At 49.9% G+C, this 21,861-nt stretch overlaps 7 protein-coding genes across 7 annotated transcripts; 4 read left to right on the forward strand and 3 right to left on the reverse strand.

Annotated features, from left to right (window-relative positions):
* Window positions 1-544: 544 nt before the first annotated feature.
* On the forward strand, window positions 545-1,320 carry TRM8 (tRNA (guanine-N(7)-)-methyltransferase (tRNA(m7G46)-methyltransferase); the record flags this gene model as incomplete). Its single annotated transcript, XM_044821542.1, has 3 exons — window positions 545-555; window positions 604-788; window positions 836-1,320. 3 exons carry the CDS (start codon window positions 545-547, stop codon window positions 1,318-1,320), a joined length of 681 nt encoding a protein of 226 aa, XP_044682875.1.
* A 487-nt stretch (window positions 1,321-1,807) lies between these two features.
* Window positions 1,808-5,562, forward strand: J7337_003834 (uncharacterized protein; the record flags this gene model as incomplete). Its single annotated transcript, XM_044821543.1, has 2 exons — window positions 1,808-5,445; window positions 5,502-5,562. The coding sequence occupies 2 exons, from the start codon at window positions 1,808-1,810 to the stop codon at window positions 5,560-5,562; spliced, it is 3,699 nt and encodes a 1,232-aa protein (XP_044682876.1).
* Window positions 5,563-6,435: 873 nt separating this feature from the next.
* J7337_003835 (uncharacterized protein) lies at window positions 6,436-7,915 on the forward strand (the record flags this gene model as incomplete). The annotated part of the gene is made up of 6 exons (XM_044821544.1): window positions 6,436-6,487; window positions 6,544-6,672; window positions 6,791-6,951; window positions 7,219-7,295; window positions 7,351-7,447; window positions 7,505-7,915. The coding sequence occupies 6 exons, from the start codon at window positions 6,436-6,438 to the stop codon at window positions 7,913-7,915; spliced, it is 927 nt and encodes a 308-aa protein (XP_044682877.1).
* A 715-nt stretch (window positions 7,916-8,630) lies between these two features.
* Window positions 8,631-9,395, reverse strand: J7337_003836 (uncharacterized protein; the record flags this gene model as incomplete). Its single annotated transcript, XM_044821545.1, has 2 exons — window positions 8,631-8,796; window positions 8,854-9,395. 2 exons carry the CDS (start codon window positions 9,393-9,395, stop codon window positions 8,631-8,633), a joined length of 708 nt encoding a protein of 235 aa, XP_044682878.1.
* Window positions 9,396-11,307: 1,912 nt separating this feature from the next.
* J7337_003837 (uncharacterized protein) lies at window positions 11,308-12,450 on the forward strand (the record flags this gene model as incomplete). The annotated part of the gene is made up of 3 exons (XM_044821546.1): window positions 11,308-11,423; window positions 11,490-12,271; window positions 12,320-12,450. 3 exons carry the CDS (start codon window positions 11,308-11,310, stop codon window positions 12,448-12,450), a joined length of 1,029 nt encoding a protein of 342 aa, XP_044682879.1.
* A 928-nt stretch (window positions 12,451-13,378) lies between these two features.
* Window positions 13,379-14,221, reverse strand: J7337_003838 (uncharacterized protein; the record flags this gene model as incomplete). Its single annotated transcript, XM_044821547.1, has 2 exons — window positions 13,379-13,796; window positions 13,845-14,221. The coding sequence occupies 2 exons, from the start codon at window positions 14,219-14,221 to the stop codon at window positions 13,379-13,381; spliced, it is 795 nt and encodes a 264-aa protein (XP_044682880.1).
* Window positions 14,222-16,320: 2,099 nt separating this feature from the next.
* Window positions 16,321-16,617, reverse strand: J7337_003839 (uncharacterized protein; the record flags this gene model as incomplete). Its single annotated transcript, XM_044821548.1, has 2 exons — window positions 16,321-16,473; window positions 16,552-16,617. The coding sequence occupies 2 exons, from the start codon at window positions 16,615-16,617 to the stop codon at window positions 16,321-16,323; spliced, it is 219 nt and encodes a 72-aa protein (XP_044682881.1).
* Between the last annotated feature and the right edge of the window lie 5,244 nt (window positions 16,618-21,861).

The raw sequence follows: 21,861 nt of genomic DNA on the forward strand, positions 1-21,861 counted from the left end.
GACTTACACAGACAAGAGAGATCAGGTTAACGATAGAGGAGTACTCGGTCATTAGAGGACCAAAGAAGGTCCATGATGCGTCGGAGGACATCTGAGGCAGTCTGGGTAGCGCTACAGCCTGCTTTGGAGTAAGAAAGCTCATGACTTGGAAACGTGTGATGTTGTGGATGGCAAAATCACAGATTCCGAGGCTGCCTTCAGGGATGGAGGTCGAAGCTCCATGACCCAATGTTCAACGAACAGGGTTTATTTCCGTCACTTAATTGGCATGTGCAAGGCCAATGCTTAGCTCCTCACACCGCCTGCCGAGTATGGATCGTTCTGCCCTCCGCAAAGCTTCATTCGCATCAACTTCACAAATTATCACCAGAAATTGACAAGCACCAACTGAATAGCATCAACAACCATCATGACAACAGAGCTCACAAGCAAACAGAGAGCGCGCGAGAATGATCGCGCCAAGAGGACGAAAGATGGGGTCACTCAACTACCGCGCAAAAAGTTCTATCGCCAAAGAGCGCACGCAAATCCTTTCTCCGATCATATGCTAGAATAGTACGTGCACTGGCTCATATGAATTGCATTATTTCTAACAGACTCTAGCCCTAAATCTCCAGATGATATGGACTGGTCCTCATATTTCCCACACTACGTCCAGGAGGGAACACCAGAGGATCCCTCCAAGCCTCCTAAACTGACAAAAGACGTGGAAATTGTCGATATTGGCTGTGGCTTTGGAGGTCTTCTCGTTGCTCTAGCGCCTAAGCTACCCGACACTCTCACGCTCGGTAAGTGAAGTAAAATGCCGTCAAATAGATGTGTCTAATGTACCCAGGCCTGGAGATCCGAACACAAGTAGCAGGTTACGTTCAAGAACGTATAAAAGCATTGCGATCACAAAACTCGGACAACATGTATCAGAACGTGGGCTGCATCCGAGCAAATACTATGAAGTTTCTCCCCAATTTCTTCAAGAAGGCTCAACTATCCAAGATCTTCATCTGCTTTCCCGATCCTCACTTTAAGGCCAGGAAGCACAAAGCCAGAATTGTATCGACAACGTTGAATTCCGAATACGCTTATGCGCTACGACCAGGCGGTATTGTGTATACTATCACCGATGTCGAGGACTTGCACTTGTGGATGGTTCAGCATCTTGAGGCTCATCCTGCTTTCGAGAGGATCTCGAAAGAGGAAGAAGAGGCTGATGAATGCGTCCAGGTCATGTCGACTGAGACTGAGGAGAGTAAGAAGGTTACGAGAAATAACGGACAGAAGTTTGTAGCGTTGTTCCGGAGGCTAGAGGATCCTCCGTGGTAGTTGGAAGTCAATGACAACTTGATGCTCTATCGTTTCACAAGATGCTTTAAATATGCATTGAAACACTTATGCCAACAACCTTGTGATATGGTCATAATCTATGCAGCGTTGAGCTCCAATTCAACCAATGAACATGTGCTATTCTGCTGGCAAGTTCACAAGAAATACCATGTTGAAGTTACTGAGAAAAATACAAGACTATAATATTAGGAATCTCTTGATACTCGATAGGAGATTATTTGTACCTGCAGGCAATGTCACTCGTCTCTGGCGGGTGCTGGCATGGGTTCCTTGTCCCGCAGACCTGGGCGGGCACCTTATTTTGACAGGGGTCCATCAAAATGACAGCATCCACTGTAATCGACAGCCACCACCTAACCTAACGGCACCTCCACTACCTAGCACCAGCACCAGCACCGCCAACTTCACCACTTACATCCATCCCATCTTCGTTCAAGAATGTGGCTCTGAGGTCAACATCCTGGTGATGGCCCTCAAGCGTAGAGATGTTATTGTTGCTGGACTTGCTGCCTTCGTAGCCTGGGGCTTCGCTGCGAGCTGGTCACCTGTCCTCCGCTGGGCAGGCCATGCCTTTGTTGCTGGCTCACTTGTTACTCTCGTCGCCCTCTTAGCCGGTCTCTTTCTCGTATCACGACGGCCAAGCGATCGAATACTACAACCACATGGCGTTACATTTCTCGATAGGAAGGCATGGCGATTAGAGGTGCAGGCACTGCGCCAGCGACAGTCATATACTCCGACTCCAATAGACCCCGAATCACCCCGCGTTTCCGAAGCTATCGACCACTTGCTTGGTCTTATAACCCGGGATTTTGTGAATAGCTGGTACTCAAATATTAGTCGCAACCCGTCCTTTACGAACCAGGTCGATCATGCGGTGCGGCAGGCGTTGCTGAGCTTGACTGATTTCCTTCGTCACAAGGACCTGGCGGAGCTCGTCACTAGCCGTCTTGTTCCTCTCCTCACCGCCCACTTTCGAGACTTCTACGAAGCAGAGAAATCAGTTCGAGGAAAGAAACTCAACCGTTCTGTCACTGAATCTGAAGAGCTGGACCTAGCTATTGCCTCAAAATTTCGTGATGGACGCCTACATCCAGCTGCTTCTTTGTCGTTTCCCGACACCAAGATGGTCCAGCAGGACTACCTCAGGTCTCTTGTCGCAAAGATTGTACCCAGAGTACTACCTGAGAACATGTTGTCCAGTCGAGCTGTATCGATTATTATTCGCGAGATCGTTGCGTGCGCCGTTCTGTTCCCTGTGATCCAACTTCTCTCCGAACCAGACACTTGGAATCAGCTGATGGAGAATCTGGGCCGCTCAATGCTTCAGGATCGATCAACCGTGCGAAAGCTCCGGGCAGCTTTGGACCAGCATGCTCCTTCGACACCCAAAGCCAGCAAGTTAGCTTCCATGCCTAGAGTTGCTCCTGGAGACAGTGAGCGCAAGTTCGAGAAGTTTATCCGTGCTATTCGCAAGGTCAATAACCTATCAGATGCACGTCGTTTTCGTAGCGAAGTCGCTAGTCAACTGAAGAGGGATTCTCTTGAAGACAATCAAGACCAGGTCTACCTTCGTCGATTGGAGATGGGAAAGAGGCTGCTGGACCAACGGGTTAATCATCTCGCTGCAGGTGGCGAGCGTCGTCCGCCTGGTCCTTTGCCTTTACCATCGACTTCTTCACAGTCCAAGCTAGAGAGTGCGCCACTGGTAGATATTCTGCGAGATTCTTCAGCGCTTTCTTACTTTATGGAATATATGGATCGACAAAATCTCATGCCTTTAGTGCAGTTCTGGCTTGTTGTTGACGGATTTCGAAACCCTCTAGAAGATGATGGCCCAGATGACGAATTGCCATCGACCCTGCCAATGTGGACAGATGCCGACCGCCAGGATTTACAACAGATTAACCAGGCCTATCTTTCGAGGCCAGAGTTAAAAGTTCCGGATCATTCGAGGAATGAAGTCAAGGATTTCATCAAGGCAGGAAAGTCAGCCACCCCCTTACAATACTATAGAGCGAGGCGAGCTATCTTGAAGGCCCAGAGCGCCGTCCTTGAGGAAATGCGGTCACGCTTCTTTCAGAGTTTCAAGAAGTCGGATCTATTTTACAAATGTCTTGCAGCTGAAGAGGCAGCCAATATTCAGACTCTCAGATCGACACCACAGCCAGAAGTACAAATACAGGCGCAGGCGCAGACACAGGCATCGACAACCAACCGTGCGAGCAAGACTTTGCCAGCAAAGCCAAGACCAGTATCGCGACTGACGCCCCAATTATCCAACGCTGGGAAACGTACAGGATCCGCATCGGATCTTAAATCTTTGACATCCAATGGTAATGGACATGGACATCGAGCTAGGCACTCGTTAGACGAAGGCTCTTTCAATCCTCTATTCGATGACGATGACATCGATATTGATGGACTAGGAGATTCTGTCCAGAGTCTAGATCCAGAGGCGAATAGCCAGCAACTACCAGATACCCAAGTTGTTAAGGCAGTAGAACAGGCCTTCACCGATATCATGGAGGATGACCGTCCTCAAACTGCTGAAGCTCTTCGTGCCTCCCTTTTCGGCGGCCCTGGCGGCAGCAGTATTGGAGGCATTGATGATAATGCATCAAGTCTCTTCTCAGGTAATGATAACGAATCTCATCGTGGCTCTCTGGATATGGGTATTCGACCTGCTATGGCGAACAAGGAAGGCGAGAAACCAAGCCTTTCGTCGCTTGGTCTCGTCAGTGCGGCTTCACGAATCGGTGTTTTCGTGGACGACGATCTGTTTGGCGATAACAACAAGGATCTCCCTGACGACGGTGATCCAGATGACGGGCCACCGCCTGACGACGAGGACGAAGTGCATGAAGCAGCACCAGGAGACCTTGGACTGGCAGAAGCCATCACTGCTCTCTCAAACGACATCGATCGCTTGGTGGCGCAGGAAGCGGTTGTGGAATCGTTGACGCGAAAGGCAGAGTTGACAAACAATACTGCCGAACTGCGCATTCTAAGGAAGTCCAAAGCGTCTCTACACAGGGAGATCAGGCGCAAGGAGCTCCAACGGCAGCAGTACGTGATCCAGGAGAGCGACAACAGTCTCTACGGCCGCTCAACCATCAAAATTAAGTCTATTCAAGTGGGGAGAGAAGAGGATGGCCGAGAGTTTGCACTCTACGTTATTGAAGTCCAGAGAAATGCTGGAGAGCAGATGCCTGCAGCTTCATGGGTAATTTCGCGGCGATACAGCGAGTTCCACGAGCTTCACCAAAAGCTGCGGTCCCGATACCCTTCAGTTCGAAACCTTGACTTTCCACGGCGGCGAATGGTGATGAAATTCCAGAGCGAGTTTCTACGCAAACGACGGACTGCCCTGGAGCAGTATCTAAAAGACCTACTTCTTTTACCAGAAGTTTGCCGCAGCCGAGAACTCAGAGCCTTCCTTTCACAGAGTGTAATCACCCAAGGTCAAGATATCTTGGATCACCAAGACAAGAAAGACATGATGACTCGTTTGTACGACTCTGTTGCGGATGGAATGGATGACATACTTGGAAATATTCCTGTACTGGACCAGATATCTGAAGCTGGCCAGAACCTCATTGCAGCGGCTACTAACCAGCTCAACGCGGTTCCTCTCAATGTGAACGAAGATACGTTTCCAGCCGCTGAAGCTGAGGCAGAGCTGAATGCATTTGAGAATAAGGAACTTGAACCGTTCATCAAACCAATTTGCGACATCTTTCTTGAGATTTTTGAGCTCAATAAGGGAAACAATTGGCTCCGTGGGAGAGCGGTAGTAGTTGTTCTGCAACAACTTCTTGGTGGTACGATTGAGAGAAAAGTGCGAGACAATGTCAAGATGCTTGTTCAAGACGAAAACATTCTCAAATATATTGGGTTGGTGCAAGATAGTCTATGGCCTGGAGGCGAGTTTCAACGAGATCGCAAACCACGAACACCTGCCGAAAAGAAAAAGACGCGGACTGAGGCGAGCTTGATGCTGGCCACATTGGTGCCAGATCTCGCAGGTAGTGTTGTTGGAAGAGTCAACGCTCAGACAGCCAGCCGTCGTATATTTGCGACGTTGAACAACTCGAGGTTGAAGTAAGTCTTTAATTTCGTCGCCGACTTGTGTATGAGCTCAACTAACCTGTCTATAGTGCACACCTCGTATTTACTATGATTGATGAAATTGTGTCGGTTCTTTTCGAGGAAGGGTAGGGCTATGGAAAAAAGATCTTATCATTCTTCTCCACAAAACACATGCACATGATACAGGACAAAGCACAGCACAGCGAGGCGTTGGGCGTCACTGACAAGGGAGTCAAGTTGGGCTGATACGAGGATGAATGGATGACGATGATGCGGGATTGGGCGAAATGAATAACTTATGGTTTCGCAATGAAGAAGCCTCTTTTTTTTTTTTTTTTTTTTTTTTTTGGAGGCGGACTGCTTATTGTTATAGATGTCTACTCCATGTATAAGTTGCCGTTGATAGATGGCCATGAAGTAATAGTAATGACAATGACAATTGATGAAAGAAAGAACCTTTCCTATACGAGGTGATCAGGTCACGATTGGATTGTATTTTACATGTGAGTTGCAGTAACGTTGTGTTAGTTATGTAGGCTTTAATGCAGGCGAAAGCGTTCGCATGTGACGCTAGCCAAGCAGCTTCAGCGCCTGAGATAGCTGGATCCGGGGCACCTTCTCGATCTGGCCATTCTGCCGTGTCCTGCCGCCTTCTGGCCCCAGCCTTTTCGTCGCGTTTTAGGCGAGTCCTACCCATGCCTTAGTAACTAAGGCAAGCTTGCCTTGCGCCCATGTTCTCTTTCTCCTCTCCACCAAACTCAGCGTTGCTCTTCGTATCATCATCATCATCAAAGTCAATCCTCGTCCAAAAACCGCCACCTTCTCAAAACCCCGCGTTTTGACTCTGGCTCTTTTGTTGGTCCCATCGCGTGACTGGCCCTGGACATTTAATCTGGAATCTCCCTGGCTTTGATCCATATTCGACTTTCTGCTCTGTTCCTCTCTTCATCTGGATCCCCCTCTTGCTTGACCCGACGACACGACGCTCCTCCCAACGGCAACATGACGGAGGTATCAGCCACCCGGCTGTACTTGGGAAACCTCCCTCGAAATGGTCCGGATTCATCGCCCTGACGCTCTCAGTCAAACCACTGACCTGCTGCCCAACAGCTACCAAATCCGATGTCGAGGCTCACTTCGCGACTCATGGTACCGGAGAAATCACCGAGGTTAAGCTCATGAATGGCTTCGGTTTCATCGAGTACAAGGACCCCATGGATGCCCGTGATGTTGTACCGGGTTAGTTATCCCCCCTCATCTTCTTTAATGCGACGCGCTTGCTAATGATTCATCTAGCCTTCCGTATGTCACCACCAGACTCCACCCCTCCTCCCTGGCTAACGTGCGACTTCGAAAGATGGCTCTGATTTCATGGGAGAACGACTCACTGTCCAGTTCGCCCGCGGTTCCCGGCATCGCGAGGGCGGTTTTGGCAACCATGAGCGCACCGCGCCACGGCCTCGTCGAACCCCTCATCGAATGCAGATTACGGGACTTCCAAACGATACCTCTTGGCAGGTCTGTTCAATCCTCCCCGTTGCTCATCGCTGGATTTCCTGGACCCTCCCCTTGTGATTTGCGCGTATCTCTGGTTTTTCTGGTTTCGACCCATTGGTACTATACCGGGACTAGGTTTAGGGGACAACTTCCACGGACCCCTCCACCCCCTCTCCCGGTTTTGCTTCCTGGTTGTTGACTTGGCGAACTGCACTATCATTTTGTGGATTACATGGACTTCCGGCGTTACCCTTCCTGGACAGCAACTTACGTGGATTCTGGAAATAGGATCTCAAAGACTTTGCGCGTCAGTCTAGCTTGGACGTTGTCTATTCTGAAACTGGCCGCGACTCGAACGGCCGAGGGTGAGTGGCTGCTTGCGCACTGCACTATCTTTTTTTGGAGGCTAACATGCACCAGTTTCGTCGAATTCGAGACTGCAGCAGACCTTAGAACGGCTGTTGAGAAGCTCGACGGGCGAGAATTCAAGGGCCAGCGAGTCCAATGCGTTGCTGACGTATGACAAGGAAGCCCCCTCTCTTTGTAAGAACTCGAGTCTGACATAACCTTCTAGACTCAGCCGGATATGCCTCCTCGCGAGCGAGGTAGATCCCGCTCCCCAGGACGTCGACCTTATCCTCCTCCCATGGACGACTACGACCGGCGCGGCCCTCCCCGCGGATACAGTCCCCGCGGTGGTGGTGGTTACGGCTACCGGGATCGTAGTCCTCGTCGCGATTACTATGATGATCGCGCCCGTTATCGATCTCCTCCTCGCCGTCCTATGGAGGACTATCCTCCCCCTCCCCCTCGCGGCCGCTACGACGACCCCTATCGCCGCGACTACCCTCCTCCGCCCGATCCCTATGCCAATGGGCGACCTCCCTATGACCGACCCCCTCGAGACTTCCCTCCACGAGAGGGCGGATACCCACGAGATGGTGGTTATCCCCGAGACTATGATCGTGGTGGACGCTACTGGTAAATCCATATCCCATTACCGCTTTGGGCGCTTGCTTGGCGGGACTGTCCTTGACCGACGGTGTTAGATCTACTCTCAACCGAATGCGCTAAATGGCGTGAAACTTTGACGACCAGTCATGAGGTAGGAAGGACAAGATTGAAACGATCGACAGGCAGATATGCGCAACAATGATTGACGACCGACTGGTGATATTCTCAACGAGCAAACACATGAGGGACATTAGGATGGCGTCAGGTGTAGGGGTTGGAAGACTTGACGAGGGTTGACAGGTTGCGGGAAAAGCCACGGGCGCACACGACATGAATGTCTTGGGTAATATGAACTATAGTGTATGACTACTAGGAAGCCGTCGTGGGTGAGGGTTTGCTTATTTGCTTTTATTTTGTCTTATACTATATAACCTGGAGGAAGATTTTGGGACCACTCGGTAAGAGTCGTTATTTGCTAGGTAGTTTTTGCTTTTATCACTGAAAAGGGTCAAAATAATCCAACTTTTGATTTTGTATTGTTCAAATTGACATGGCATTACTGCACAACGAGTGAATCTGATACTCGTGATTTACTTTGGACAACAACCCAACCGTGTCGCCCCCGTATAGTACAAAAAGAAAGATGCCGGACCGAACAGAGAACAGTTTGACGCGCTTTATAAGGAATTACGAAGGGTGTATAAATATGGTATCGGGTATTGTTGGGTTTTGGTTTGTGTTCAAGATTAAGCAGTCTTCTTCCATTGGGTGTAGACACCGATGACACTGCTCAAGGTACCAGTAAGACCAACGATGCCGTCATCGAGGAAGGAAACCCATCCGAGACCGGAGACGGGAACGAGGATATCGCAAAGATCGCAGAGGAGTTGCTTCTTGGCGGCAGCGCGCTCACTGAGGTATACGTTAGTACTAATGATATGACGGTAAACGAGTGCATGCGAAACTTACATGGAGATGGTCTTGCTCTCGACAACACCCTCACCCTCCTTGAGATCAACCTTTGATGCGCGCACGCTCAGCTGTCGCAGAGTGTACAGCTGACCAATGATGCTAAAGGCGATACCAATAGCCCAGGATCTATAAGCCTCCTGCTGAAGGCGCTTGGCATGCTGCCACTTCCTGATACCGGCAGCATCAGGAATGGTGAGGGCATCGCAGGTGAGGTAACCAGCATAGCCCAGCTGGCGACCGACCTGGGTGTACTTGAGGACGGGGTCGAGGGACTTGGAGTCGGAAGCGGTGGCAGCGGCCTTGTAGTGCTCGACGAACTTTCCGGCTCGGAAGACCTTTCGGAACAGGCCGAACTGCTTCTTGAGGGCGTTCCAAGGGGCGACCTTGTCGGGGGTTGCGTTTGTGCGGAGGAGATACCATGCGTAGAAGCGGGCGAAATACTGAAGAACTCGCATGAGCTTGTCGCGACCGAGGGTTGTGGCCATGTAGCGCAGGTAGTGCGCTACCGTGGGGTGGTAGACGAGAGCGTCAGCGACCATGATGGCGATGGTATCGAGAATAGGTAGGTGGAGAGAGTATTGATAAGGTAGTGTGCGACAGTTGTAATATACGAAGAATTACGATTCACCAGTAAGAAACCAGCAATTACTGATGGGAAAGAGGAAGATGGAGATGGAGATGGAGATGTAGATGCAAAAGTTAAGTTAAGTTTTAACCAGGAACGGGTAAGAAAAAGCTGGGGGAAAGGTAAGTAAGTAACGCGAATGGAGTCAAAGAGTCTGGAGTAAGGTCAAGTCAAGTCGAGAGAGAGTGAGAGACAGAGAGAGAGATTGAACGTGGAGACGGAGACTTGACCGAGATGCCGAGGTCCGCCGCTCACGAGAGCGGGATAGTTCAAGGGAAGAGAGAAGAGAGATAGGGAGGCAGGGAGGGATAAGGTCAAGGAGATGTCCTGCAAAAGAATTGCCTTTTTGGGCAGGGGAATAATTGCCGTTTATGTTGGAAATTCGATAGTTTATACTGTACATAGCTTCGGTGTTCTATCCATTCAGTCATTGCTCAGTATTAAAGGGATGACGACCCTGCCAACTTTGTCAACCTCCATCACATACAAAGGGAGCATCCAAAGTCGAGGTCGACAGCCGGCACATGTCCGAGGCTTCATCAGGAGAATACCAGACTTCGGGGTAGCTTGGCGCCAATTCTGGCAATGCATTTCAACCTCGGGGACTTTCCGTAGGAGATTGGACTCACCCTCTAACCTTGAGAGTTACAGCTGAACTGGCTGACAGCTGACAGATAGAGAGAGAGAGAGAGAGAGGCAGAGAGAGAGGAAGCTCCCGGCTGACCGGATAACCTTTGATCCGACTCCGGTCTTCCGTCAGAGAAGAACAAGTCTAGCAAGTCTAGGTTAAGTTACGGGGACATGGATGCATGCATGATATAAGTCGAGTCGAGACTCACTCATTCACTAAATCAATTGCCTCATAACCCCAAATCAAGGAATGAACAAGGTATGTATGAGATAGGGCATCTGAGTTCCCAATTTTCCATCCTCATAACAATCCCCCCCCCCAAACCCACAATGAGCATATCACTCGGCGTTTCTACTGAAGATCTTTGGAGACGTCAATGTTCAAAACCCCCGCTTAAACGTCAATATGAGCGAGCCACCCCCACCGGGACAGGAACAGCCTGGCAGGGCCTGGAAATAGAGGGTCTCTCAGTGGCTGTGACGACAGGAATCGTGATGCTGCTCGGGGAACAACCCCCGAAGTCTACTGTCCCTCCACTTGTAATATTGTGGGGGAAGAAGTCGGAGTTGGAGACCCCGGGAAATCCTCTTGAGCCGCTTCCCCTCGGCCGGCAAAAGCACCAATTCCCTTCGGCAGCCCGCTATCAAAGGTCACGATGGCCCATGACATTCCGATATGATGCGCCCCCAATGGAGCTTTTTACGTATCATGGTTGGGTCTTTACGTCCTCTCAGAGTCTCTCGGTCATGTTGTTGCGGGTTGAAGTCCTGTCTCTTGCGGATGGGCCCGTTGATAACCCCAGTCGGTTAATGAAAGTATGGATGGATGTACCTAATTATGAATGAATGGATATCATTGATCGTCGTATCCGTCAATTGTCGTCAAAAACACGGACGGACGCGGTATCCGTAGTCAACGTACCTACGTAGAACTGTATTCCTTTACATAACTGGTCCCGTTTCCCCAATATTCGTCGCGTGCCTCTTCCTTTTCTTCCTCTCTCTTCTTCTTTCATCTTTCTCTCTCACGATACCCTCATACTATCCCCATCATACTTCTTGTCTCTGCCGGCTTAAACCTTCTCCCGGTCTAAGTCAACCCAAAGCCGCTTCTCCAACTGCCCCTCCCAACGACGATCTCAACCAACTTCTCCTCCTTTCATACCTATTCTCCCCTCACAAAACACAAATTCACAATGGCTACTACAAACAGCGGACAAGAAACCGAAAAGGTTAACACTAACATTGTTACCCTCACCCGCTTCCTCACTGAGGAGCAGGCCAAGCACCCAGAGGCCACTGGTGACTTCACGTACGTCGTCCGTCCCTTGTGACCTCAACTTCATGATGCCCGGCTAACAACGGAAACTAATCTCAGTCTATTGTGTCACGCTCTCCAGTTCTCCTTCAAGTCAATTGCCTACTACATTCGACGCGCTACCCTAGTCAACCTCACCGGTCTGGCTGGTTCTTCCAACATCACCGGCGACGACCAGAAGAAGCTCGATGTCATCTCCAATGACCTCTTCATCGAGGCCATGCGCTCGTCAGGCAAGTGTGCGCTCCTCGTCTCTGAAGAGGAGGACGAGATCATCTATTTCAAGGATGCTCATGACGCTCACTACGCCGTCGCTTGCGATCCCATTGACGGATCCTCCAACTTGGACGCCGGTGTCTCAGTCGGTACCATTTTCGCTATTCATAAGCTCCCCGAGGGCTCCAAGGGTGTCAAGGAGGATATCCTGAAGCCCGGTACTGAGCTTCTCGCTGCTGGTTTCACTATGTACGGCGCCTCTGCCCAGCTTGTCATCACTATGCGCGGTGGAACCGTCAACGGTTTCACTCTGGACAACGGCATTGGCGAGTTCATTCTGTCTCACCCCGACATGCGCCTCCCCAAGTCGCGCGCCATCTACTCTGCCAACGAGGGTAACTCTCTGTACTGGGAGGACAAGACCATCAACTACTTCAACTCTCTAAAGCAAGCTCAAGACGACGGCAAGCCCTACAGCTCGCGATACATCGGTTCCATGGTTGCCGATGCTTACCGAACTCTGCTCTACGGCGGTATCTTTGCTTACCCCGCCGACAAGAAGAGCCCCAAGGGCAAGCTCCGTATCCTGTACGAGTGCGCGCCCATGGCCCTCATCTTTGAGAATGGTACGTCAGTTGAATTTTAGTGATGAACGCTTTACTAACTGTGCGCAGCTGGTGGTCAAGCTGTCGACAGCAAGATGAACCGTATGCTCGAGGTGGTGCCCGAGCACATCCACGACAGGGCCGGTATCTTCATGGGTAGCTACGACGAGGTCGAGAAGGTGAAGAAGTTCCACAACTGAGAGGGAAATCGAAGAGAATGGCGCTTTGGCATGGGATCATGAAATCAGTTAAATATCAAAAAGCGAACCTCATGAGTGAATGAGTATTTTAATGATGAATTTATCATATCTTCCATTTTCTGAGCGTCATGCAGAGTGTCGTCATAATGAGAAGTCATGATCGTGAGCCATCATGAGGCGGTTTAACTGGGGACGTCACGCCACCTCGATTGTCCCATCAGAACGAGATGCAACGCCTTCTTTAGTCTGTCTCTATGGTAAAAAATGTTGTCTTATCAAGCCTTTGTCCACTCTGGTTGGTACAGATATCCTTGGTCAACATTAGTCTCTCGATAACTAAATTCAAGCACCACATCCATGGAGAGCTTTGAGCTACTCCTCTCCACAACGTCGGGCTCTAGGCTGTATAATTACTCCGACACCGGTATGCCTGAGGAACAGGGAACTGATTTCTCGGTGGTCACTAGCCTGTGTGAATAGCATGCTTACAAGAATTGCTCTCAGTGTATGTGGTCTCTCCGTATTCTCATTGCTATGAACTGATTACCTACCTACCCGCATAGTTTTCCGTCATCAGCTACATTTTACATCCGTTCAACAGGCGAAGTAGCAAGTTGAATGACACAATGAGAGTCCTCTCAGGATATTGAAAGACTGTCATTACGAAGAAGACGAGTTAGCTGCAGGGTTCAACTTCGACTTCAGGGATTCCTCACCTAACGTGGTGAACCTTTTGCCTCTGCAGTCTTTTATGGTCCTTGCGTCTAATATCCAATATCCAGCTATTATAGGCCATAAGCAAATGTTGTCTCAATTTTAGGCAGCCGGTATACTACATTCAAAAGTCTATATATCTTCTCTATACCCGCCGATGCCTTTCTCCGCAAATGCAACAGTTTCCCTCCCACAACCTGAAGATCACCACCAGCTAAGGCGACGAATACTTGTATCCAAACTGCTCCTTAGCCTGGTCAATAACCTCCTTAAGCTCTGCACGTTTCCTCCTCGTCTCTTCATCCACAGGATCCAATCCTGTCGGTTTGTCTTTACCACTCGGGAGTAACGAGCCCCGCTTCACAGCAGGCCTCTCCAGTATACGAGCAAGCCATGCTTTAACATTCGGGAACTGATCATACGAAATTGATGTGCCAGGCAGACGGCCCGCCCAGCCGACTAGGGCAATATCTGCGATGGAGTAGCGACCTCTACCGGGTCCGACGATGTAGTCTCGGTCTGCGAGACGCTTGTCGAGGACACCAAAGAGACGCTCTGTCTCGCCAACATAACGCTGTATAGCGTATGGGATTTCTGGCTTGACACCAAGGAAATGAAACGCCTGTCCTTCCCTGCTGATGTGTAAGTGTACCGCCTTGATGTTGATGCTCATGACTTACATAGGCCCAATTCCACCATGCTGCCAACCAATCCATGACTCAGCACGAGTATAGTCATCATCGTCAATCTTGAATGACAACTTATGCTCTGGATCATATTTTCTTGTCAAATAGCTTAGTATCGCATTGCCTTCGAAGACAGCGAGATCGTTGTTATCATGGTCAACAAGAACAGGGATACGGCCATTAGGGTTGATAGCAGTGAACCAAGGCTCCTTTTGAACATTGAGTCCAATGTCGATGCCTTGTATGGTGTAGTCTAACCCATATGCGTCGCGAAGCTCTTCGAGAAGGATATGGGCTTTGACGCCGTTGGGTGTACCCCAGCTGAGGAGCTCAATGCCCTTGGAGGCAATGAGGCCAGTCGGTCGAGCCATTGAGTAGCTGCGTTTAGGAACTATGGAAGCAGGTCTGACTGTGTAATTGTAGTTTTGAGAAAGCTGTGATTTACAAAGTAGAGTTGAACGAAAGGCGAGAGACACATATGGCAGTTTTATGGTTGAGCGCATCGTCATTGAGCGGCTGAGGGACGCCATTTTTGCAGTATGATTTCCAATATGGTGACTCCGGGATGGAAAAATCATCAATTGGTCATTTGCTCTTTAGATTTGACACTTCTTCTTTCGCAATGAGTTAGGCTTGCTGCACGATGTTTGTCTAGGGAGATTCCGGCGTTCGGAGTGTTTACTCATCTACGAGGCTTTGTAATCTTGATTACCCTATAATGTGGAATCACCCAAAATTGGCGACGTTTTTCGATGGCTTGCATTTCAAAGCGCAACTAAACGCAGCCTCCGCGGAATGAATGTCCTCGTGGTCCAGCCATGCTCAGAACCTGCATCAATGATAAAGCAATTCTATGCTGTTGTTTGCTTGGTTCCAGTGGTTGAGTTGCAAATAATCGGCACATCCATTCCTCAGGGGGCGCTGAGCAGATGGCCTGAGAACTAGATGCAGTATGCACCATCACATCATTCTAAACTTGCCTACCAACATCCTCTCTCAACTTATTTGTCATTCTAGTCAAATCTTGCATGAAACAACCAACAAAAGCATCGACAACAAAACACAATGAGTGGGACAACCGCGCGGTAAACGATAGAATACGCCTCGCACGTTTCGATTTGACATTAGCCCCATTATCATAGCGCGCAATACGCAAGAAATGTCAAGGGATCGGCCCGTTGTTTCTCATCAGATCCTCACAAATATTGTTCAGGGTAGGTCCCAGATCAACGGATGAGCTGAGCTGCGCACGGGTGGAATAGTTTCATGTAAATGAGAGAGTGTTCCTCAGTGGATACATACGGGAAGATACTACAGTAGTACCCACCAGCATAAACGCAGCAAAGATGTTTATGGTATTTCGTGTAAAGTTCTGTTGGGTTTGTCGTTGCAACCGTAACCCTGCGGGTGATCCTCCGATCCTTCTCGTGGTAGAGTTGCAGTTGGTGTTGGGCTGTGAGGCGATGAGTTAAGGGTCCCCTTTTGATCGTCCTGAGCTTTACCCCAAGAGATATCTAGACGCCCGCGACAGTTACTCTGACAGAGCTACACTCCCCAGAGATGAGAGCCTGGAGTCAACAATCTAGGACTTTCTTGAGTCTCGAGAATAGCACTTGACGCGTCGTCATCAGTGCCTCAATCACAATACGATGAATGCAATGTTGCATTCAACTCGCAACTAATCAGATGCAGACTCAACGCCCAGAGCATATAAGTGCCTACGTCACTATCATGAGGTGCTAGCATCAATCAAATTGGGTTCTGACTTGTTTGGTCTGCGGAGCGCCCGCCTCAAAGCCAAGTTTCCCCTTCCCCACCCACGACGACGAACGAGACCACTTAGCCTTGAAGCTGACGCCTGATGATACTGTAGGTACTGCACCCTTGGAACCGGTAGCCAATGCTCTTTGAGTATGGCCTGGAAACAACACAAACACCACAGCCCCTACCTCGATATCCTGTCCAGCCTATTTACCCACTCTGACTTACACTCAACTGACTGACTTCATCATCCATTGGGGGCCATGCAGCGCAGAACTCTACAGCACACACAGTTAATCATCCTAGAAGATGTGATCCAAGAGCCGGAAAGCAGGGAAAGAAACTCTCTCAGAAGCCAGGTTCTTGATCGACCGCTGAGAAAATCCCCGACAGGCTCGCGCTTAGATCTGTGATGTGACGTCTTCTCATGCCGCAGGGTCCTTAACTCCAGTTCCCATATCTAAACTCCATTCAAACGGTTTCCCTTCCCTTGACGATGTCTTCAAGCCTGGTCTTTTTCAGAAGCGGCACATTGGACACAGATGCAGACATGGGGGATATCTGCACGTCTGTAGGATTCAAGCCGCTGATGCACTTTTGCTTTGACCTGGGCGCAAGACTTGGAAGTTGGCTCTTCGCCAATATGTCTCACAGCGGCTGGTTTCACCCCAAAAGAGTAATTCATACTAGGTTAGCTGTCAAGCGTTCTCTACTCACCGCAGCGGACTACCCTTTCGTCTTCCTCGTCCCGCCTTAGCTCTGAAACCTCAGTGAAAGGCACTCTGACCAACATGTGCTCAGTGGCATAAACCGTCTTTCCTTGAGTTCCCAGTCCAATCTCATTGGCACTTTCGCCTTTGAACTATACTTAGATTAGTTGTTCAACTTATCGGAGATCGCCAAGTAGTATCTTGGTTGTTGGACTAGCCAGTCTACGTACGCGGACGGCATTGTCGTGGCTTCGGCTGGCGGCATCGCTAAGGTCCGTCTCTAGACTCTGAGCCATTGGCGTGGAGTTAATATTCGTCACAAAGCGGCCGGTCAGTGGAGCGAGCGAGCGAGCGAGTTTCGATTCGTCAAATGCGTATTCGTCGTAGTTGTCGTATTGGGAATACCGTACTGTTGGTGATCAATGGGTAAATAGTGAGCCCAAACAAGGCTCGCCGGTTCAAAACGCTCGAAACCTTGGAGTGCCATGGCGCCGACAAAAGCGCCTGGCACTAAACCTGGGTCAACAACGTCTCAAGAAGGCATTTCAAAAATTCAGATTGGTAATCAAACCACCAGAGATCATCAAGACATGTGATGCAACGGCATTACAAAGAAAGTCCGGCACTTCTGGGGGTTACTTCGGTGTTGTCCAGGCCTGTTGGTGTATTCAGCTTAGACGGGAATAAGTCACATTTCACGCCCACCTGTCGTTGTATCGCAGAGACATTCGATATGTCGCCATTCCTGGGGAAGCGGAACCGTCGAGAGAATGCCACAAGGATAAAGATAGAAAAGGCGGAATCACACGATGGGAAAGTCAATCTGTACTGCAGAGCACAGTAGCGGCCCCCAGACGTGGAGGCGCAAGATAACCTTTCGTGCGAGTGTGTAGTCTACCTGAGTAACTGCAACGGGCAAGATGTGAATCATAACGAGTATGCCTCATCGGTCAAAGCCGAAGGGAGACCAGAGAGTGAGGGAATCGTGTGCGACATACGCAACGAGGCAGAATAATGAGAGCGAATGCGAGAATTGAGAGTGAATACGGGGCCGAGCTGAACTGAACACGAGCATGGTGAATAGGAGAAGAGTACTATGATTCAAGGTGTTGCGATGTCATGTCAACTCATACAACGTTAACTTAAATTGCTGGTATACGGAAACGGTATCAAGATTCGAGGGCTCAGGGGGATTAGCGACAAAGTCCCCTGAGGCTGAGGCTGAAGCTGAAGCTGGTGATGTTATTAACAGGTTTCTATTATGACGATGTGATTCATCGATCGTTGATGAAGCTATCCATGACAGTTGAAGAACCAGGTACTGTATGTACAATGATGTGTGAGTGTGTATGTGTGTGAGGGGTGTCTAGACTCTAGGCTGCCGTCAATTCAGTGATTATCCGCTAGTTACAGCCTCAATTATGACTGAATGAGTGACTGAATGAATGAATGGATGAACTGGATGTCCCAACCTGTCGGCTACCACTCGGCGAGATTCCCATGCAGCCGTTTGTGTGTGGTTATGGTTGTGCCGCATTCGAAATGTCGATGTCAAGAAACGACACAAGAAAGGCAAACTTGTTGATCTGGATCTCAAGACCACGCCCCCCTGTCTCCCCTGGTCCTCCGCCTTTTCATCACTGCAAAACGCTCTCTCCCACGTTAAACTGGCGGACATTGGCACCCCTGTTGGCTTCCCCACTTGGACCACAGACCGGGGATGATCGAAGCCAGGGGGTCGCAGAGAGGACGTACATTACCTTGCCCTCTATCTTTAGTCCACCTGAGGCGCAGGGAATACAATTTGTTAGGGACACCAGCCTCAAGTCAAGTCAAGTCAAGCATCCAATGCATGCACCTCTTTCCTAATGAGGGTGCCATGTTGCGCTCGACGTCTACCAAGAAAACGTGGCGGAGTACGGAGTAGCTCTCTCATCAGTCTCCCCGTCTCCGGCTCCGACTCCAAGGAATACCTTAGGCCCAGAAGAAACGTTGTTAATGGAAAATCAGAGTTTCCGTTTCCGTTTCCGTTTCTCATTCCCGTCGAACTTCTTTCCATTCTCGCTCTAGTGCCTTGCTCGAGCTCGGCGATTGGGTTTGACTTTGGGTTTGCGAATGGACTCACTAGAGCTGTGCAAAATACTGCTGCCTACCGGGGCGCAACCCCAGACAAGAAGGCCGTTAACCTTATGACGCCAATCGCATTTCTCCATCAGCAAATCAATCGCGACAACGTGACTCGAAATTGTACATTTGGTCTGCATTTACATGCCAGCCACCTGAGTAGCACTGCATTTCGCTTCGCTATGTACTGCATATACAGTACAGTACAGTACAATACAGTACAGTCGATGAAAGAAAGCTACGACGATAGAAGCAACAGCATATGTATTGCCTATTCCGTAGCGTAGTGTTTATTACACACAAGGTAGCAGTGGCACTCTGCGCTGTCCCTTGGGATGGGATGTTGATCGCTGCAATACACTGGCGTATTTCCCAAATTAAACCCGAGCCTGATCCCAGCGAATCGCCGATAACACAAGGTTGTGAGGTAGGTGGTGATGATGATAAACTGTCCCAGGCCAGAACCAGGCCAGGCACGGGTGACGGGTACAGCACGCAGCCTGACCCAGCATCGCAGCGTAGTGTCGTCGTAGGGGAAGACAAGGTTGCAAGATTGCACTCGTGGGCTTCGCCTTGTGGTTGCGGCGGCACAGCAGGTTACTGTACCCAGAGTCCCTGTCTCAACAACTCTAAGAGCATGGATTCACTTTCATCGGGAGGATCCGCATCCGCGAGTCTCGAAGCCAAGACAAAGGAAACAAGGGGGGGCAGGTAATTTAATTTAATTTTTTCTTTCTATTGTCGGATTGCTCTTTTCAATCTTGACAGCGGAGCAGAATTCCTCATCCATTGGGTCTATGGATATGTCCATGGAGTTGGGAATCAAACCAAACAGTGGGAACTTGGCTACAACCGCCCCCGCCCCTTGAAGAACAAAGAACAGCACCATGCCTTTGCTGGAGAAGCGTGCGCTTGACCAATCAAGACAAGGACCCATCTCTCATCTTGCTCCCGCCCGTTCAGCCCTACCGCTCGAGGTCACCCCCACCCCTGTCCTGCTCTCCACTGTCTTGTCTCCTTCTGCTGCTCTCCTGCAATGGGAACTTCAGGCCCACGCCCCCTCAGTGTAAATCTCCACACAAGTTCAGTGCTCTACATAGCAGTAAACAGCTATCCCTTAGTGCTCATGTCTCTCGGCACTTGGGGTGCTTCATTCTCATCCTCACATTTTAATCCAGAACTCTTGGAGAACATTGGCAGATAAGAAAAGAAACAACATATTCGTCATCGTGAGACACCTGACGTCTCGCCAAGGTACCGTAGACCCTGCCGCTGTAGATACCTAGTGAACAAGATGCGGCTAACTCTCTGTTCGGGGAGTGTCGCATGCAACCACGGGCATCACCAAGACCAAAAGACGCAATCTGCTTGGACGGCTTTGGGCTTCGCTTGGTCAACCGGCCTCGCCGAAGCCTTGATTCTTAGAGCTTCACCGCTGAGCAAAGATACCCTTCCCCTCATCAACTGCAGCCCTACGAGGAGAGTTGCTAGAGTCTGACTGTCATCAAACGGCGGAGCTCCAATTCATCTCAATATCTCTCAGAAGTCAATCTCCGCAATTTTCGCAACCACAGCCAACGGCCTACCACATGTTGATCATGGTCTTGTCTTGGGCTTGTGTCTCGATTGCATTTGCATCTGCATCTGCGTCTTCAGCCCACGGAGGAGACGCACTAATTTGGAAATGGCGGACCGAGGACATGAGCACAAGCTGTCTTGTCAGTCAGGCAGCCTTGTAGTGTACCTTGTGCCTGTCTCTCTGTCTCTCTCTCACTGTTGGTTACTGCTCATTCCAGCTCCGATGCAGTGGATCAGCCCTTTTTTTTATCGTTCTGAGCTACCCGCTGTGTCTTGCATCCCGGGCAGTCATCACCTTGAACTGTCGCTCGGTAACACGGCGCATCTGACTGACTGGCCACGCAATGGCAATGGCGATGCCTCGAATGGAATCTCCCATTGGAGTATTCTCTTTCGAGCATGCATTCATTTTGTCTTTCTTGACAGTCCGGACTTAAACATGTTAATTACGTACACATGATTCTCGGACTTAACAGCCGTCAGACAGACTAGACTGACAGACTGACATGAAAGGGTACAGAGCTACGCTACGTTTCAAGGTGTTCAAGCCATGTACCTTTGAATTTAACCCAGATTTCTAAACGCGTGTGTCGCATCACATCCCATCGCATCCATCCGCTGCGCTGGCATACAGCACGTACCCCCCCTGGTTAACCCGGCAGGGTTATTTGCCCAGTTATCATCATTTTTGGACCCCAAAAACGCTTCCCCTTGCTAGCGGCCGACGCTGGCTCCCTGATATCCACACCCCACAGCCCTCGTCAATGCCCCTCCCGTCCCCTTCATCTTTCTGGCAGTTGATTGCGGGCGTGCTTGGTGCTGCCCATCATTTCCTACCAGGGGAAGCAGGCGTGCCTATCGCGTATTTTTGCAGCTCGGGTTCCAAGCTATCAGATACGCCAGAGCTCCCCGAGCTGCTCTAGCTACTCAGGAAACGAAGCGGGAATGAATGATCCAAAGCTCGGACGCTACGGTATCATTTGGCTTGACTTGACTTGTCTCGTCTTGGACTTCTCCCTAATCACGGGCTGCAATTGTTGCGTTGTGACTCAGTTCGGGGACCTCGTCTAAATGGTCTGTTGGGGTTTGGGCAAAGCGTCGCGACGAATCTGCAACTCGAGTCTCAATGTCTTGGTTCACGTGAAAGAATAGGAGAGCAGAGATGCAGGGACATCTATCTTTACTCCACAAGCACGCAGCCGCGGGGATCTCGTCGTGGCTTACTACCCCATCAAGCCAAGTCTCAGTCTCAGTCTCAGTCTCACTTGGAGAGTGAGAGTGAGCTTCGATACTGATTCAATGGACGCTACTCATGATCTTGCTGCATCTCCATCTCCAAACCCATAAGATAGCCAAAGTATATCGTCCAGATGGAGTTCTCGGAGACATTGATTCACGTGCGAGCTTTCATGTCGGGAGGAAAAGTGTCCGCTCCATTCTGGTAATGGCAGTGCCAGTGCTAGGCTCTAGCTTGGGCTCAAGAGAGGAAGCTAGTGCCAGCAAAAAGTCTCCGCGCAGGCTCTATTCCCAGTATGTACTGGTGCCAGGACCCAAGCCAACACACACCCCAAAGCCAAGCCGTGAGCTGTGAGTGAGAAAATGGTATGGATCCCCAGAATGCCGTCCAGTGGCTTGGGGCCTTGGGGAGAGTGAGAACCTTAAACCTACCCTCGTCGACGGGAGACGACATGATGGTACCGAGGAAGTGGTGCAGCAAGTTCATGTAAGACGATATGTTTTTGGTGGTGATATTTTGGAGGTGAAGAACCAAAAAAAGATCCTCGCAGAGAATAGCTCTGTTGAGCATAGACAAATGACAAATACAAAGTCAACATTTA

Source organism: Fusarium musae, chromosome 3 (assembly GCF_019915245.1).
Source record: "Fusarium musae strain F31 chromosome 3, whole genome shotgun sequence".
Lineage (NCBI taxonomy): Eukaryota > Fungi > Ascomycota > Sordariomycetes > Hypocreales > Nectriaceae > Fusarium > Fusarium musae.